Source organism: Prionailurus viverrinus, chromosome D4 (genome assembly GCF_022837055.1).
Source record: "Prionailurus viverrinus isolate Anna chromosome D4, UM_Priviv_1.0, whole genome shotgun sequence".
NCBI classification, from domain to species: Eukaryota; Metazoa; Chordata; class Mammalia; order Carnivora; family Felidae; genus Prionailurus; species Prionailurus viverrinus.
Genome location: NC_062573.1, coordinates 88,817,442 through 88,836,194, shown reverse-complemented (window position 1 = coordinate 88,836,194; position 18,753 = coordinate 88,817,442). Strand labels below are relative to the sequence as shown.

The window sequence follows — 18,753 nt, the reverse complement described above, 5'->3', positions numbered from 1 at the left end:
CCCCTGTCGTGGTGCGGTCTGCGCCCCGGCACACTGTTCCCGAGGGACACCGGGAGCTCCCCGGGGGCAGGGCTCCAAGCCGCCTGCGGGGCTGACGGAGCCACCCGGGGCTGTCGTGGCCTCCGGTGCCTGCTCGGGGAAGCACCTCCTCGAGCCCAAGTGGCCACTCCTGACTTGGGGAGGGCACGGGCCTCGAGGCCCGAGTGACGGCGGCAGGGTGGAGCCCGGCTGATGCGCTCCCTGCGGGATCAGGAGAGGCGTGGAGGACAGAGAGGAAAGCGGGGCAGGGACGTGCCCGAGAGGAGGAACAGGGGAGTGTAACAGAGCCGGAGACAGCAGATGGTCCCACGGCCGCCTCCCACTTCCCTTCTGCATCTCCTTTCCTAGCAGAACCCTACCTGCGCTCGCAACTGAACAGGCCTACTGGCCGCAAGCAAGATGAAAGAGGGAGCCCCGGGCACCGGCTGCCCCTTCTGGGGCACCAGACCGCGATCCTGGGCCCGAGTGGCCCCTGGACACATCTGCTTCTGGAACCCAACTGTAAAGTACGACCCAACTGAAAATTCTTTTCCGGACTGGAAACGTGGGGAGGACTGGTCGAGAAACAATTCTACTAGTCTCGAATTCCCATCTCCACTTTTGTTACATACCCACTTGAGTGGGAAAAGGTTGGCCGCAACCCTGAGGCCAGCATTCTGCAACGGGAACCCCAGAGAGGCAGCTTCCCGGCCCTGGAACCCACACCAAACGTTTCTTCCGTTGTGACTTCTCAAGACAGCAGAAAATAATTCAGATCTTCGAGGACACGCAAAGCACAGGGGGCCGTGACCCAGTCTGAACGCCGAAAACCGCACGCACGCAATTCTTTCTAACCTGAGTTTTTTAGGATAAATTCTCTTATCAAAATGGGCAAGGCTCTGGTTAGCCCAGTGAGAGGTGTGCACAGAAGTAAAAGGAGAAAAAGACAAAGTCGGCTACTTCTCACTGCACCCTCACTCGCAGGCTCAGCGGGAGAAGCCGGACGAGGCCTGAGCCGGAGGAAGGGTGGGAGCACTCGACCCCGGGAGGAGCACGGCCTGTCCTGGGCTCAACCGCCGAGACTCACCTCCCAGATGCACCGCACTTCAGAGAAAGGAAGCGAAAACAGGAAGAAAAGAAACTACCCTGAATCGCAAGTCAGTAAGGTCGGTGAGCGGCCCAGGGCAGAGTTCGTGTGCCACCAGGGGGTAAGACTCATCAGGAGGATTGGTTTTGGGTGTGTGAGGCCTAGGGAGTAGTCCCTCCCACCAAGAGGAAGCGATATCTGTTCTGTGGTGAGGATCAGAGCAAGCTCCTTTCTTGAGGAAACAGCCTCCGAGGGGGATGGCAGAGAGCTCCCGACCTTCTAGAAAACACGGTGGCTCTGCTCGCCTCTGGCTTCGGTTGTTTCTGGAAGACTGAAGAGGTGCCGTTCAGGAACAGCAGGTCCAAACAGAAGAGGGAGCGGGCAGCCTGGGGCGCGGTGGTGTCCCGGAGAAGTTGCCACCGGCCCTCACGCCCAGCTGCGGGTGAATGCGGACGGCAGGAGGTCACAGCAGCGTCCCTCCACCTCGGGCCCGTTCCGCTCTGTCACATCGTGTTAAGCCCACGGGGCTTTCTCTCTGGCAAAACTTCCTCTCAGCCAAAGGGAAGCCCCAGGACAATTTCTGCGCTGACTTAAAGGCACTTGGCCTCAGTCGGCTCCCCGACTTCCTTTCCAGGGGCACCACCCTGAACGAAACCTCCCTCTGTGGTCTGACTCCCTGGCTGGTGCATACTCGGCTTTCCGGCCACCGAAGAGCAGCCCCCTTCACGACGACAGGACGGCTCACGCTTGGCCGGCCACAGAAGACGGCGCCATCAGAGCGGTCCTCCCTCAGAACGCCAGCGGCAGCTGAGGCAACCAACGGACAACCCTCGACATCCCGACCTTCCCAGAGCCTCCGGGATAAAGGCCACACCCTCTCCAGGCTCCACCTGACTCGTGCCCCCTCCCCTCACTACCCTGCCCTGACTTGAACACACACAGACCCCTCTGCCAAAACGGTCACCACCGCCATCACGTGTTGCCACAGAGGAACAAAACCTAAAACAAAACAAAAAAAAACGTCTGCCATGTGGGGCGCCTGGGTGGCTCGGTCGGTTAAACGTCCGACTTCGGCTCAGGTCATGGTCTCGCGGTTCGTGGGTTCGGGCCCCACGTCGGGCTCTGTGCTAACGGCTCGGAGCCCGGAGCCTGCTTCCGATTCTGTGTCTCCCTCTCTCTTTGTCCCTCCCTTGCTTACACGTGCGGTCTCTCTCTCTCTCTCTCTCTCTCTAACATTTTTTTTGCCACGAGACAAAAATACCTTTACAGTGCATCCTTGCTTCCGATTGCAATGGCTGATGGAAAGGATATGGGGGACATCAAATGACCCAGCCGTTCAGCTTCTAGCTGCGGCCCCCAGGGAAGCCCTGCCGTGAGGGGAACGGATGAATCCACCACGGCCTGCTGGTCACGCAGCCGCTCACGGGACTTTCATCTGGGCCCCTTCGACCGAGTTATTTGCTCAGATTCTGCTCTTCCTAGAACGTCCGATGGTCCTACCGTTTTCCCCTCTGCTATCTGTAAAAAGGTATTTCTTCTTCCACAGAGAGCTGTTGTCTGGGGCCCGTCTGGGATCTGCCTTCCGGTCACTGTTCCCGCAGTGGGGCTGAGCACACACAGCGGTCGAACGCTGCCTGACGGCCCAGCAGGGCCCAGCACGGGCAGAGGCTCAGCCTTTGAACCGGGACAAGTCGAAAGGCCACCTGTCTTGCTGGAGGGAGCACCCCTGAAACTCGGCCTCAGGCTAATCATCAAACACCTCAAGGGACCTGGCCCATCGCAGCTCATCGGTCAACAAGCAAGGAGTGGGAGAGCCCGGGGCTTAGGCGTCCACGTCCTTCTGCGAAACACAGAGGTACCGTCTCTGGGGCCACACGACGCGCGGAGAAGTTGCCCCAGGTCACACCGCACTGCTCTGCGCTACGTCGGGTCCCCGGGCAAAGGAGGAGGCGCGAGAAAGGAGATGTCTTACACTGATTCCATTTCCAGGTCGTCCTCCTGAGAGAGCTGCAGGTAGGGGTTGTCTGAGGCCGGACGGAATTTACATCCCGTTAGGACAAAGAACACCAGCGTGGCCATTTCGTCCAGGAGCTGCAAATTAAAACCCGCCCCAACAGAGGGATCAGCACGCTGCTCTTTGGAAGGCCGTGGAACTAAAAACGAACCACCCCAGCCCCCCACGACCCCCGGCTGGCCGGCCGCTCAAACGCCAGGGCAGGGTCTCCTCGGAAGGTGTGCCGCGCCCCGGCTAGGAGCATGCTGCCCCGAGAGGACGCGTACGACGCCCTGCTTCAACCTGTCGTCACAGGTATGTTTTCAGAGCCCCTCACATCCCTGCGCTTCCTACAGCGCCCTTTGGCACCGAGTGGCTCTAGGGAGTCTCCACGTCACCGTGTCGTGCACCCGGAACTAACACGGCACTGAACGCCAAGTCTACGCTTCGAGAAGAACGAGAAGCAGAAAAGGCTCCGAATCACCTGGCGGCTTACCCTCGTAGCTAACTAGCCCTAGCGCGTGGCAAAGGCCCCGTGGTATTGAAACACTGACGGGCACAGAAGAAGGGAGCTCTGGACTCTAAGCCGTTCTAAGCCCCGTAACTGAAGGACAGACCACGACTCGTTGGCTTTTAATTCTACAGGGCAAATCTCATGCTCTCTGCCTGAGGCTTTTCTCTTCAAAGTCTTGTAAAATTGCAAAGTAAAATCGATAATGCAATGACTTTCAGATTTTTTTCACGTAATCTGGCAGCTTTCCTGGACAAACAGAGAATCTGAATTGTGGATCAGAAGAGAGCAAAGTGGCCGCTGTCTGGGAACTTTGGAGCAACCTTAAGTGAAACCCCGAGACTTCATCCGCAGCCAGAAAGTCTCTAGCACTGTCCCCCACGAGCAGCACACCTGGTACAGCCACTTCCACTGGAACGGAACGGCGAGTTTGAGGAGAAATGCGATGATCCTGGTGAAGTAGATGTAACAAACGATCTAGAAGGAGAAAAAAGAAATAAGCAATCAAATCAACAGAGAAATCACGGCACTTCTTCCAGCAACCGGCTTCCACAAAGCAACCACAGAGGAGAAACAGAATTACCTGAACACAACCATTTGATGCTAATGAATAAACGTGGCAGAGGGGCGCCTGGGTGGCTCGGTCGGTTAAGTGTCCGACTCTTGATTTCGGCTCGGGTCACGATCTCACGGCTCGTGAGACGGAGTCCGGTATCGGGCTCTGCCCTGGCAGCAGAAAGCCTGCTTGGGATCCTCTGTCTCCCCCTCTCTGGGCCCCTCCTCCGCTCACTCGCTCTCACAATAAATCAATGAACATTAAAAAAAAACCAAAACCAAAAAAACACGTGGGCAGAGACGGCTTCTCATCGCCAGGTGCCCACCCAACGCCGGGGGGACAAAACATTTGCTGTGGCTGCTCTGAACTCCCCAGTCACCCTTTCCTTGCCTTTTCTACACACACACCCCATTGATCTCCATCCCCGAAGCTCAGTATTTTTTTTTTTATTCCCAGGCTCTGAGGAATGTTTTGAGGAGTAATGGCAACACTGCTTTAGCCTCCTGAGCGGACGCTGTGAGCGCCTGAGGCCCACGCGGAGAGGAAGTACCAACGACACTAAGTAACACTAAGTACTCTAGTGACGGAGAGTGAGTCCAGGATTCACTGAGATGGCCACTGGGACCTCGCCCGGGGTGGCTGCGCTTGCCGGGAAGGAAAGGTCCAACCACAGATGGAAGACGACTCAGAAACTTTCTTTTACGAGTCAGGAAGCGAACACCGGGCGAGCTGACGCCTCATGTACTCCAAGAAATTATTATCCTAAGAAGTTACAGCAACTCCCGCCTCTGGCGTCCGCTCATAGGGACTCCTCACGTCCAGATTTTAGGCGTGATCTCGTTTTTGTAAATGGATAAAACGAGCAAGCCAAAGGACGGCCGTGTATGGCATATGCCTGAAGAGCAGCTAGAGAAATGACCACCAAACTGGGACCAGTCATGACCTAGGGGGAGGGGAGGGGAGGGAGAGAAGGTCAGGGTCAGAAAGGGCTTTTGCTCTGTCTCTATAGTCCCTGCATTGTAGGAAACCATCAAGCATGTGTTACTTCTCTGAGTATTTAAAGCCAAATTTAAAACTAACATTTATTTTTTTTTTAATTTTTTTTTTATGTTTATTTATTATTGAGAGACAAAGACACACAGAGCGTGAGCAGGGGAGGGTTAGAGAGAGGGGGAGACAGAATCCGCAGCAGGCTCCAGGCCCTGAGCTGTCAGCACAGAGCCCGATGCGGGGCTCGAACTCACAAACTGCGAGATCATGACCTGAGCCGAAGTCAGTCGCCCAACCGACTTGAGCCACCCAGGCGCCCCTAAAACTAACATTTAAAAAGACGTGACTCAGCTGTTCAATTTCTCTTCGCAAAAGACACAGTTCGGTCGGATAAAATGAAACCCACACGGCTCCAGGTAGACTTCTTGGGCTTTTGCCAATTCTTGGGAAGTCTGTTTGCTCTACTCCTTGACCTGGGCTTATTTACAGATTTAGGATTTTTTTTTTTTTTTTTACTCACCAAGACGTAATAGTGTCTGAAAAGTTTCAGCTTTGCTAAGTTAATAGCAGCTAGGGAGAAGAAAGAACAAAATGAAAGGCACGTTAACTTCTTTTCTCATTTTTAAAAGCAAGTGACATTTAAGCGCCCTCTGTCAAGAGGCCGAATCCAATGCAGGTGAGTGCTGCCGGGGGCACATCTACATTTCTGGACCCGCGACAGCTTGGGAGGCTCCCCCCCCCCCCCCGCTCCCCGGTCCCCAGGGAGGATCAGGGAGTTGTGGGAGCAGCAGGCTGGGGTCCCCAGCTCCGGCAGTCTGCTGGTGTACGTCTCCCCAGTCTGGGTTCAGCAGCTTTGAACTCGCCATGCTGGGGGTGTGCTGACACCACAGAAATCGGCAGACAGACACTACAGATCGGCCCCTACCCCCCCCCCCCCGACCCCAAAGCCGTTGCTAAACATTTCAGCTCTGCCACCGTGGTCGACACGGCTGCACTCCCCACTAGGGACCGGGGACTGTCTCGGATGGGTCCCCGCACCTCCCACTAGCTGAGGGTATAAATTCCATGAACCCACGGGTGCATCTTGCAAATTTCACTTGTAACAAGCCCTTTAAATACAACCCTGCTGGCTGTGTCCTACCTTTGGATCACTCAAGGTCAGGGAGCCAGGACAGCTAACTTCCTGCCACCGCCCACGGCCATGAAATATTGATGACCGCAGAGGGTAGCCTGGCTCCCTCCCTGATTAGCAAGCCTTTCATTCATCATAGACCTTCCTGCAGGAGGCAAATTAATTTGGCTTAATAGCATTCAATTACTGGTTCCGTTTAACAATGGCACCGTGGGCGGAGGAGGCTCCCCTTCCCCTCCCCCCTCCTCTGGCTCATGATTAGTGGGGGGCAGTCAAGCTTAGGGTTCCCACAGAAATCCCTGGAATCCTAACCTTCAACACGATTACCAACGAACAGTATCTGCGAGAACCTCCTGGGAGGAACCGAATGCCTCCCTCACGGGAGCATCAGAAAATCTTTACAGAAAATCTAACCCCACGTTAGATTTGAGCGGCCATGACATCCACGTCTCGAGCTGGAACGGACTCACGTACGCACGCAACCTTTAAAGAAGCTACATTAAAGCAGGCCGATCGGCAAAAGCTTTCTTATCTAGCAACCTCTCTGGCAGTCTTGTTTTCAAAATCAAATCTTACCCACTCTGCCATTCACTCTGTCTCTGGGCCAGGCCAAGTCGGGGCGGCTGTGGCCTTTGTCCCCAGGGCGGCTGCTGTCCCTCAGGGAAAGAGAGGCCCCGAGCCTCTCGCAGCACAGAGGAGCTCCACACTCGATGCGAGGTGCATCGAGGGCAGCGAGAGTGATGCGAGCCTGTGACGCAAGCAGGTGCCCCTGCCCGGCTGGAGGCTGGCAGAGCTTCTCTGAGGACCAAGCGTCAGGACTGAGAAGTGTCAGAAGGCTAAACCACCACGAATTTAAAGCCTCGCACGTCTGTGTGAACGAGGATTGCTTCTGTATTTCTTTTTCACGTGGGCAAGGGGATGGCCGCCCTCCCAAACCAGCCAACTAGTTCTGGAATACGAACGCTCGATTCTCCTTGGGAATCACTGAGAAAGGACAGTATTAACAAGGAGACCACTTAAGTAAGTAAGAACGCTTGCGAAGTGTCTTGCGAATTTCCTTGGCTGAAAGAAATCCTACAAATGAAACTCCTGCCCTCGCTTTGGCAAGAACCGTCGGCCAGATGGACAGAAGCATCAAGATTTGAGTCCTAGATTCCAAGGGGCCATGACAGGCCGTGGCTGTGGAGGCCCCGCCCAAGGAAGGGCGCCCAACTTAGACCAGGGGCACAAGGGCGAGAGAGAGGGTTCCCACAGGAGCTGGTGTCGCAGCAGAGGCCTGAGCGGGGCTCGGGAGGGAGCAAGAGCGGAGAAGCCAGCGGGCAGAGTGCTCGGGAAGAACAGATACGACGGCGCAGGGGGGAGAGCACCACGCGGGGAGGAGGAAGCAGGCTGTACCGTGGAGAGGCTGGGGGCCGGGGGCCGGGCCGTGGGGAGAGCCGAAAACAGACACCACCGGCTGTCCTCCCTGGCGGTGGTGAGGGCCTCGGGGAGCCCCTGAAGGGTCTGGAGCAGCGGCTGCCTCGGTCACATCCACATTCGAGAACAACTTCTCTGGAGAAAGGATGTTAAGAACCAAGAAAGAGAGCCCAACTGAGGCCCAAACCCTCGAGTTGGTGGAGGTCTCCCTGAGAGGGGGGAGGCAGATCCCGCCTGGGAGGGACAAGGGAAGTCTGACGACCCCTCGCTCCCAGCAGGGTGAAGAGTCTGGGGTCGGGTGAGAGGCAACACAGGGGGGAGGACGCTGCAGGGCGAGGACCCTCGTGTGAGAAGGGTGCGGAAGACGCCGCTCTAACGTTCCCCCTGCCGCATAAGACACCCTGGGCCGAGGCAGGCCACGAGGTGCTTCAGAGATGAGCCCGCGCCCAGGCACTGTCCCACAGCAGGACGCGTGCTAGGACGGACAAACAGACCTGGGGACAAGCGGCGATAGGGAATGCAGCCACAGAAAGCGAAGCTCGAGGCTGTTTGCAAAACCCACCGGTCGGGAGGGACACCACTTCCAGTCACACGGGAGACATTTGGTGACAAGTCTGCCGGCCCCCCCGTGGGTGCTCTAGTCACAGCCGAGGCGGCAAGGCAGGGAGACAGAAGCGAGGGCGGTGCAGCTCTGAACGTCTGGGTTCAAATCCCAACTGTGCTGCGTCCTGGCTGTGTGACCTCAGGTGAGCCTCCTAGCCTCTCTGGGCCTCCATTTCTTTCTGCCTTTTTTTTTGTTTTTTCCCTTTTGGCGCAAAAAGGTGGCTTTATCACAGCACGGGGGCAGGACCCGGGGGCTGAAAAGAGCTGCCGGGCCTCAGTTTCCTCGTCTCTAAAACGGGGATAACCACACCTACTCCTAGGGTTGTCGGCAAAACTGACGAGGCAGCCGTTGGAAAGCAAAGAGCAGCCGGTAAGCACTCCTCAGTCAATGTCTGAGGTCCCGGGATTAGGAGGACGGAGTACCGACCCGATACCAAGCGGGCCATCGGCGGGGTTGCAGGGGCTGCCAGGAGCCCGGGCCCCCGTGGGTACAAGTGGACCGAGCGGGGAGGGGCCGGCCCCGGACGGCGAAACCTCACCAGCAATTGCGCAACGGGCAGAGAGGCACAGGTCACAGCCCCGACTCCCAAGCCACCTCCTGCTCTGCTCCAAACGAGCTGTCCCCTGGAGCGGAGCAGGCTGCCGAGCCTACCGCTCAGCGGCCGCAGCAGGCCGGGCTCCCCGGGAGTTGGGGCTCCTCAAGCCCGGGCTGGCCATTTCCGGCCCCACCGCGACAAACGGCAGAGACGGTCAGAGAGCGAGCCCGGCGGGAGGAAAAAAGCCTCGGACGGGAGTCCAGGGCCCCGCGTTCCGGCCCCTGCACCTCCGTGGCCCGTCCCTCCGTTCCCGGGCCCCGGTCTGCTCACGGGCAGGAGGAGGTCTTCGTGGCAGGGGTTCTCGCCGGGGCGAGCATCGGAATCACCCTGAGGGCTTCTCCCGGTGCCCAGGCCCGGCCGCCCCTATTACGGAACAGGGCTTGGCCGGAAGGACTCCGAAGGACCTCCGGGGGACGGAGGACCAGGGACCCGATTCCGGCAACTACTTTCTACTGATGAGACTGGAACAGGTGCCAGGAGACAGGAAGCACCCAGCTGTCTGAAACGCTCACCAAGGCAGCCACCTCTGTGACCAGGAACGAGAGCAAATGTGCCCGGCTCGAGGAGGTGCTGTCCCTTCCCTAGACTCTCACCTTGCCTCTGTACACCCAAGAGGAACTAAGGGGCCGGCAAGGAGACAGACGGTCCCCTTCCTTCCCAGGGGACTCCCCTGGGGGGTCGTGGAACCGTAACACTGGTCGTCACCATCGACCGAGAGGGAATCACAGACACACCAGGCACCTCTCACGCTTCGCCTGGTGCAAACCTCACGACGGCCTCCACGAAGGAAGAGCTGCCGTTACCACTGCCTCACAGAGGAAAAGCCTCAGGGCCTGGAGAAGTCCAGCAAGTTACCGAGGTCACCCAGCTCGTAGGTGAAGAGGCCAGGACTCCCAGCCCAGCCTACTTTTCTCGAGAGACCGCGCTCTCCGTGCCCACACTCTGCACTGAGAGAAAGGCAACTCACAGCTTTGGGATCCCCCGGCAGCCCACGGCTCAAAACGCCCGGCAATGCCCAGGAACCGCAGCAGTCCATCTCGAGAAGTTAATGCCGGAGGATTTCTGAGACACACAGACGCGAAGGCCCATGACAGTCTCTCAAAGGGTGAGAAATTTCCCAAACGACCCTTCCCTGGGTATAAGGAGAGCCGTGAGGCTTAAAACCATCCCCGCCTGCCCCCCCGCCCTTTTCTCCTGCTTCCTCCCTGGCGTGCTTCCGGGGGGGGGAATTCTGAGTCGAACGTAAAAATTAAAGAAATAAGGATGATGGCGAAGCCTGGATGGCGTCGGCGTCGCTCTGACTCACCCTCGAGCTCAGCATTTCCACAGTCTGCCTCAGCTCCGACCTCAAGTCCCTCTGCAGGGGAGGGCACGGCAGCGGCCCCCATCTTTGTGGTCACTCCCAGGCCCGAAAGCCAGGCTGCACGTTGAGCCAGGCCCACACTGGTCTGAAAGCATCCGTCTGGGGAAGAGGGCGGCTCCCCAGGCACCCCGTGGCCTCCCCTAAGAGGAGATCCCACGAATCCGTCTCAGACGGTATCGGGAGCAAGCATGGGGACGGCCGTGATAAGACAAGAACGCTGCAGAGAAGGACACCCTGATTTTCAAACTGTTGAGGGTCACGTGAGAAAGTGGTACAAGACAGGCTTCCAGCATGCATTTAAAACCGCGATCCAGGAGTGGGCAAAGCTCACCAGACTGCACGGTTAAGGGCTCTGCGTCCTACTGGAAGCAAACGTTATCGTACGGCAACAGCAAAAAGAAAGAAGCAGAAACGGCCCAACGGACTGGCCGACCACCACGGCGCTCTAGGGGAAGGCTAACAACTCTCAGATTTCTGCTGTCCCATCTGCTGAGCCTCTGCTGTTGCCCGTGGGCTCTAGAACCTCATCAGAGGCCCTGTGGGGGCGGGGGGTGGGGTGCTGAGGACCCGCGCTGATCTGACTCCCCTCCCGTCTCTCGGCCAGCCTGCAGCCTGCGCGATACCGGGAGCCTCGCTAGTCTGACGTCGCGGCTGAGGCTGGGCCCGGCCGAGGAGCACACCGCGGCCCCCGGCTGTCCCCAGCTGCCCACGGCACAGACTCGCGGCCGGCAATGAGCTGGGCGAGGAAGAAGGCCCGACGCCCCACTGCTTAATGCCACAGGCTGGTCAACAGCAGACAACACCTTCTCCCTAAGGGACCCGGGTCTCCCTAAATACTGCAGTCATCAGCCAGGAAGAGGTGGTTTCCACTGCTGTCTCAGGACTCACGGAGGTCAAATGCAAGCCAAGGCCACGAGGCAGGAGAACCACGTCCAGAAGCAGGGAGGGCACACCAACTGAGATCGCAAACCAGCCTGCTGGGCGGCCAAGGGCCTCCCCAGACAGTAAGGTGCCGAATGTCTTAAAGGCCTAATTTTAAAAAATGGCATGTGTCCACGATGTGGCTGTTTCTCAGGCCGGGGCGTATAGAGGCCTCATTGCTTTTGGTTGTAGACTCTACTAACTCGGGGTGGTTGATTCTTTTGAAATGTTGAGCTGAAGCTGTGATGTTGATGACATTAAAGGAATCTGGGGTGATCTGTGAGGGGAAAGTAATGAAGAGAGGGAATCTGGTGATTAAAAGAAATGAAAAATCATTGCATTAAGCCAGTCTAATCAGATCCTTTTGCTCTCTCTTTATGTCTTCATAATAGTCTATTTAGGTGTGGTTTTAGCCTTTCTAGGGTCACAGACGGCTTTGAGAATTTGCCGAAGGCCATGAACCCTCTGCCCGGGTAAATGCACACAGGCACAAAAATCTCACCAAGTTTCTGGCGACCACACACCCCCTCCTGTGACGCACTCACAAATGCCCCGTGAAAACCATGCCAATTAGATGGCTGGCCACACACATACATGACCGAAGGTGGCCCTGAGCGCAGGACAGAATGCCACCCTGCCTCGTGCCCTAGGAGATGCACAAGCTTCCCTCCATCTCTCCCTCCCCCTCTCCTTCTCTTTTTGGTTTCGGGAGTAGAATTCAGTGATTCATTACTTACATATACCACCCAGTGCTCATCCGTTCCAACACGTAGCCTCCTTAATCCCCATCACCCATTTAGCCCCTCCCCCTACGCACCTTCCCTCCAGCAACCCCCCGTTTGTTCTCTACAGTTAAGAGTCTCTTACGACTTGCCTCCCTCTCTGTTTTTATCTGATTTTATTTCACTCCTGAGATGCATGAGCTCTCTAAGCCCCTGCACCACACCAGCCAGAGAGAGCGTTCTCCGCCCGCCAGCAAGGCGCCTTCCTGGAGCAGAAGACTTGCTTACGGTACACTCTTGCTGCAGCTTCAGGGACAGGAGACGATTACAAGCTTATGCTCTAGCTACATACCCAGGGACAAAGGGAAGGATGAAACTTCGGAGCGACCAGATAAAGGGCGTCTCATTTTTTCTGCCTCTCCTCTCTTATTATCTTGAAAGAGTGCTCCGGAGGGGGTAATCCCCATGCCATCCTCAACAGCAGTGCAGACAACAGCACAGTGTAATTCCAGGGGAACTCCTTCCTTCCCAGGCTGCACCCGGTCCTAGAGCCATCCCCGCATGCTGGGGAAGGGAGATCACAGTGCAGCTGGGAAGTTCCCCTTTCTCCCGACCTCCCTCCTCAGCCTAGGGCTTCTGACCTAGGGTCCCCAGGTCTAACCTAATAGTAATCCTCACTGCCTGGAGCATCAGTGGGCCGCAGGGCACCTTGGTTTCTGCTTGGAAAATGTAAATAAAGGTCGGACACACCTGAAGTTATAACCAGGAACCGGGTCAAAGCAGTCAGGGAAGACAGTGCTCGTAAACATCAGCCCAGGCCGAAACGTCTAACCCAAAGCCCTGCTGGTGAACTGAGGGTGACTGATGTTAAAAGCCATCTTGTTAAAGAAAAGCACAGATTCCCATCAGAGCAATGAGGTAAAAGATCACATTGGATAATGATGCAAAAGCTACTGCCCCAAGTAACAAAGAACGCCGTTCGGGACACAAAGACGGACTTCGGCAAATACTTAAAAACAGTAATTTCTTGGGCCTCTGCGAGCTCTATAGCTCTCACAGCACCCAGTAAAGAGTGAGCGGTCAGTGTATCAACGTCATCATATTACACCCAGGATCTTTAAAAATGGTGTCTCTTCAATGTCCGCAACAGCCAGGAGATGGCCACCTTTTCCTGCAGAGGGCTGGAGAGCACCCTCGTGGGCCAGACGATCTCTGCCCCGACCACTCAGCCCTGCCACTGAAGCGCAGGGAGCGGCCACGGGCGATGCTTCCACAAGTGGGCACGGGGCATTCCAATAAAACTTTATTTACAAAAACAGGCGAGGGGAATTCTTCTTCCTTTCTCATCAATGGGTTTTTCATTAGGTCTGTTTACATGAACACACCCGACAAAACTTTTTCTTTTCTTTTCTTTTTTTTTTTTTTTTTTTTGGCACGAGAGGCCCAGAACGAAGAATCTGGCCAAGCCTGAAATAAACTCTGTAGGCACGGGAAAAAAGAACCAGGCAGACTTTTCGGTCGTGACCGTCGTGACGAGAGATTCGACAAGCCTCATCTCTAACACATGGTTCTCAAACTTTTGACCTCAGGGTTCCTTCACGCTTTTGAAAATTACTGAGGACCTCAAAGAACGTTTGTTTGTTTTTGGTAACATCTGTCATTATTCACCAAATTAGAAGATGAAACAAATTTCGGAAGTATTTCGTAATCGCTGCAAAAGTGAAAGAAGGAATCCACTACGTGTTCATATTAAATATCTTTTTAATAAAAAATAACTCACTCAAAAACAATTTACGAGGAGAGTGGAACCGTGTTCTGTTTTTGTAAATCTCTTTAGGGTCTGGCTTAATGGAACACAGCTGGACGCTGGTATTTGCTTCTGCAGTCAGTGTGCTGTCTGGGAGCTGTTTTGGTTGAAGTGTGTGAAGAAAATACGGCCTTGTGCAGATGGGGGCCTTTCCAGACAACTGTGAATAGTCTTTGATTCCACATGAAAACTTGACAAGTAGTAGCTTCTTTTTAAAAAAAAAAATGTTTTTTAAACGTTTATTTATTTTTGAGACAGAGAGAGACAGGGCACGAACGGGGGAGGGTCAGAGAGAGAGAGGGAGACACAGAATCCGAAGCAGGCTCCAGGCTCCGAGCTGTGGGCACAGAGCCCGACACGGGGCTCAAACTCACGGACCGCGAGATCATGACCTGAGTCGGAGTCGGCCGCTTCACCGACTGAGCCACCCAGGCGCCCCAGGGAGAGAACCTTTCTTAAGCAGGCTCCACACTCCTGTGGAGCCCACTGTGGGTCTTGACCCCACGACCCTGGGATCATGACCTGAGCCAAAATCAAGAGTTGGGTGCTCAACCAACTGAACCACCAAGGCGTTCCTAAGGGTTGAGGTTTAATAACACCAGTCGTTTTTACTATTTCATCGAGGCCGCTCTTAAGTGGAACAAGCCTCTCCCACCCCCTGCGAGCAGCACCAATGCCGAGGGCCACGGCCACTGACACAGTCCTGTGCTACCGCCTCGAGTCACGCTAAGGCACCCGCTGTCTCACCCACCGTCCCTCCTGTACCATCAAGTGCAAACATCAACAGCAGAAAAGGATGACCGTGTCCGGTGATGAAAACTGTTTGGACCCCGAGGGCCCTCTTGAGGACGGCTGCCCTGAAAAACACTTCCCACGGCCACAGCAACTTCCCGAACACGGCAGCAGCTCAGGATGAAGCCGTTCCTCTACAAGCCCTACAACTAGCCCATCACCATTTGTTTAAAGGCCTCTGAAGCTCACATAAAAGCCCAGAGGCCTCAGAACACTTCCTCTGAATCTTCCTTAGAAACCTGGGGTGGGGGTGGGGGAGGGGTGCGGATAAGAGCAGTAGCAGCAGAGACTGTTAATTTGGTGAACAACGTCTACCCCCAGGCCAGTCCCCTAAGGGAAGGACACTGGAGAAAGAAGGAAGCAGGTCCAGGCTCAAGGGCACTGACAGCCAGTCAATGTTGGCAGGCAGAACACAGTAGAACCCGAGCTCGGGCGTCTGCGTGTGACTCAATTAAGCTTCCTCTCGGGGAGCACAGCGCGGCAGTGGCTCTAAATGACACGGGAGTGGAGAGAAGCACCAGCGTGTGACAGAGGAGACAAAGACACAGCTGAAGGCCAGCGGGCGACTGCATCCTTAACGCTTCCCCCGGTTCAGTCAGGAGGACTCCAGAGACGAACCACCACCCAAACAAGCACTCTGAAAGCCACCCCACCTGCCCACACGCAGCGCTCCCCCGACGAAGTCAGCCCGAACTGCACTTACTCGGACAGTCTTCCGCCCAAGTCACTGTCAGGGTCGCGTGTTGAGTCAATGGCCTAACGAGCCTATAAACAGGACCCGGAGCCTCAGCCTCCATCCAGCAAAAATGCTTCCAAATCTAGCAGGAGACATTACTGCCCGTGGCCTTCACTTTGCCAGCTGCCTCTGGGACGGGCTAGATCTCAGAAGGGCAGACTGAGGAGCACGGGGGGGGGGGTCACTCAGAGCACCCGGGAAGCTGCGGTCGGGTGGTGGCCCGTGTCCCCACTCCAGCCTCTGCCCCGCTCTGACCTGGCCTGCTCTGCAGTCACACCTGGGCGGCGTGCCAGGGAGGGGTGGGGGGATGCTGTTCCTGAGAGTTCTCTGCAGGGGGGACTTGACCGTGGGAACGAGGCCACCCTGACTCCAGAACTGTTACAGGTGTAACCATTTCTCAAAGTACTGAATGAAATACACAACTGCAGATTAGCCAAAAAGCAGCCATGGCCTACAGATCAACTCCGGGAAAGAACGTGGATCAAGGCACCCCCCCCCCCCAATCTAACCTACTCTGTCCCCCTCAAAGGGTTTGTGATGTTTGCTGATGAGAAATGGGTGCTTTCTCAACAGTCTGTCATCCCGAGAAGGAGAGCCCTGGAGTGCTCATGGGACCGCTCTCTGCTGAAGAGGTCCCATGCTGTCACCTGGTGGAAAAAACAAGAAACTGCGTGTGAACCAGGCAATGACAGGAGCATTCCAGTTCGATGGTTTCCCTTTACTACAGATGCTTGCTTGGGGACAATTCCAACCCCATCTTGGGCGTCACCTGCTGTGCTATCCACCCCAGGCAAAATACCTGATGAAGAGCTCGGGAATAAACGGTCACAGGCGCAATTCATTACCACGGTTACCCCCAAACTGGGGGTAAGAGCTGGGCGCAGAAGGCGGAGAGGCAGTCGGAGGGATCAGGATGATGCAGGATGATGGCGGGGGTGGGGTGGGGGGGGGGGTGGGGGGGGGGGGTGGGGAAGGGAGCTGGTGAGGAAGGTCCAGAGGAACCCACAAGGGGAAAAGGCGAGACTAGGAAGAAAAGTACTAACAAAACTCATCAACCGAAAGGCATCACCCTTGGAATTTTTACATATTTTCAGCCAAGGAGTAAGAAAAACAAATTCAGAAATACTGAAATGTATCAAGATGAAAAAGTAGAATGTCTCATCTCAGTGTATAAAAAAAAATTCTGAGTACCGTCCACAACCTGATGTGGGGTACGAACCCACCACCCTGGGATCAGGAGTCGCTTCCCCCGCAGATCAAGCCAGCCAGGTGCCCTCAATGTGTTAAAAAGAAGAGAACGACCAATTTGCTGTTATAAAAATGATAACAAAGCCACCTTTTGATATGACAGGCACAGAAAAAGGAGAAAAAGACAAGGCTATCCCCAAACAATAGTTATTCCCAGAAGGTGAGCTTTCACTTTCTACTTTGGGTTTTTCCGTCTACGGCAGGCGCTTTAGGAAGATTCTAGTTTGTGTTTTGTTCTCTGTAATTTCCCTTTCCCCCACTCCAAGAAGGCAGAGCGCTCTCTGAGCTCCTTGGCTCAGGGCAAGGCGCTGCAGTCAGGCTGCAAGCGACACATTTAGGCAAAGGTCAAGCTGAAACTCACTAGCAAGAATCTGTCCCAGAGGGAGAAGGGAACCCAGTTCCTCTGAAGAAAAAAGGGGAGAAAATCAGAGCTATTTCCCGGGCCTAGAAAGAAAACACGAGCTGGCGTGTTCTGTGAGTGGAGCCTGCACCCACTGAGAGGGCGGGCGGGCCTGGGGAGGCTGGACACCACACTGACTGGGGCTCCCAGCCGAGGCAGGACCCCCACACGCCAGGCCGCCCAGAGCCAGAGCGCTACGCGGGCCGGATGGCGGGAGTCTCCCCAGCAACCACTGTGGGCCCAAACTGTAGGAGCCACAGATGCCCTGGGGGCCGTGCTCCACAGAAGAACCCCGGGATCTCTCTGGACCCGGGGGTGAAGCCCTGAAATCGGGTCTAGTTCAACTTAAAGAAAACAACACGGTATTAATTTTATGGCAAGTATGAAATAAGATTTGTACCTATTACTTGATTTCCAATTTTCCTGAGATGCATCCACGTCATTTTTATAATAAAAGAAACACACATCAGCGACAAAACTTTACGAACGCCACCAAAGGAACGATCTGCCTTCAAGAACACGATTTCCCAGACCCGGAGGCAGCTCAGAGCAGAGAAAGCCCTGCTCCCGTGGTCCCCGGGGCCTGAGGTTCCCCCTTTATGCCACAGCGGCCTGTGGCCGGGTACTATTCACATACGCGCAGAACCACACAAAACATTTTCTTTGTGGCTTCTTTTCTTAGGAGGCTTGGTTGGAAAAGCGAGGAGCTACAGAAGGCTCTGATGGCACAGCCGTTTAAAAGCCAGAGAGCTTCAGAGCTTCTCTCTGGCATCAGCCTCCTCTTAAATTAATACCGACACGTCTATTTTGAAAGCGTGTTAAATCAGCAGGAAGGGCTGCTTTACACAGAGCCATCCCCAATCCATCATACCTCCTGTTCTCACAGCGAAGTGCTATCCGGTCCTTCCCAGACAAGATTTTCTCTTCCTGACTCAGTTCGGAGAAGGTGAAAACCACGTTCACACGTGGAAACGCAATGAATCATCTCAGCAAGCAGCAATCGCCCCCACGCCTCCTTACACAACTGACCTCCGCAACGTTCACCACCTGCCTCTCCGGCAAACAACCCCCCCCCCCCCCAACCCCGGCTGCTCTCATAAAGCCCCCAGGGCTCCCCCAGACTCCTCCCCAAGAGACAGCGGCCCCTCCGCCTCCCGGGAGCGCCCGGGCAGGGGCTTCAGGGAAGGCCCAGCAGCACAAAGGGGCACAAGGAAACTTGCCTTTTCCATCTGTGGCTGACGCTTCTTGTAAATGCCTGATTGACCTAAAAATGAACATTTGGAGAACAAAAGGTTAGCTCACACCAATCTGCACTCTTCTGTGTTTCCAACACTAGTAACTCAAGGCCCTGAATTCCTCAGTCATAAGCTGACGGGCTGGACTAGATGGTTTCGGAGCACTCTCCCGAATCAACGTGACCTCTACATCCAGCACCGGGCCGCGTACGGTACTCAAGCCCGAGCGTTAAGGACGCTCTCTAATGGCTGAGAAAGGTCTGCCAGGGGCCTGGGTGTGAGGAGAAAAAGCAAAATGCGATCATTTCGACGCTCTTGACCTCTCTCTCCACCTAAAATCTCTCACTTCCCCAACTACCCCCACTCCCTGACACCGCACTGGAGCGCACCTGCTGCCCACGGAACATGGACCCCCGCACACGGAGGCCGGAGGCTGATTTCTCAGGTCTAGGTCTAGGAGCCTGTGAGCACATGGCCTCCTGCAAACTCGGTATTTCACTGTCTGGAATTCTGCTGCCAAGTGGCAGCCTCCAGGGAGCCTCTTCTCCTGCTGCGATGTGCTGGGTAACTAATTACCATCATCGCTGTTCACACAGGGGAACACGAACGTTATTAAAGGCGCTACGG

The 18,753-nt window shown here is 55.5% G+C and overlaps 1 protein-coding gene across 3 annotated transcripts in view; it reads right to left on the bottom strand.

Moving 5' to 3' along the window:
• The window catches only part of GPR107 (G protein-coupled receptor 107), a 68,705-nt gene that overhangs the window by 8,442 nt on the left and 41,510 nt on the right, over positions 1-18,753 (bottom strand). Inside the window, exons 14-17 of one of the 3 annotated variants that reach the window (XM_047829306.1) lie at positions 18,112-18,155; positions 5,676-5,725; positions 4,003-4,086; positions 3,078-3,196 (exon numbers count right to left, since the gene is read on the bottom strand). In XM_047829306.1, the coding sequence (XP_047685262.1) occupies positions 3,078-3,196; positions 4,003-4,086; positions 5,676-5,725; positions 18,112-18,155 (297 nt within the window). Of the gene's footprint in view, positions 1-3,077; positions 3,197-4,002; positions 4,087-5,675; positions 5,726-12,032; positions 13,924-15,240; positions 15,891-18,111; positions 18,156-18,753 lie in introns of those variants that run through there. The other 2 variants (XM_047829307.1, XM_047829308.1) reach the window with 2 other exon arrangements.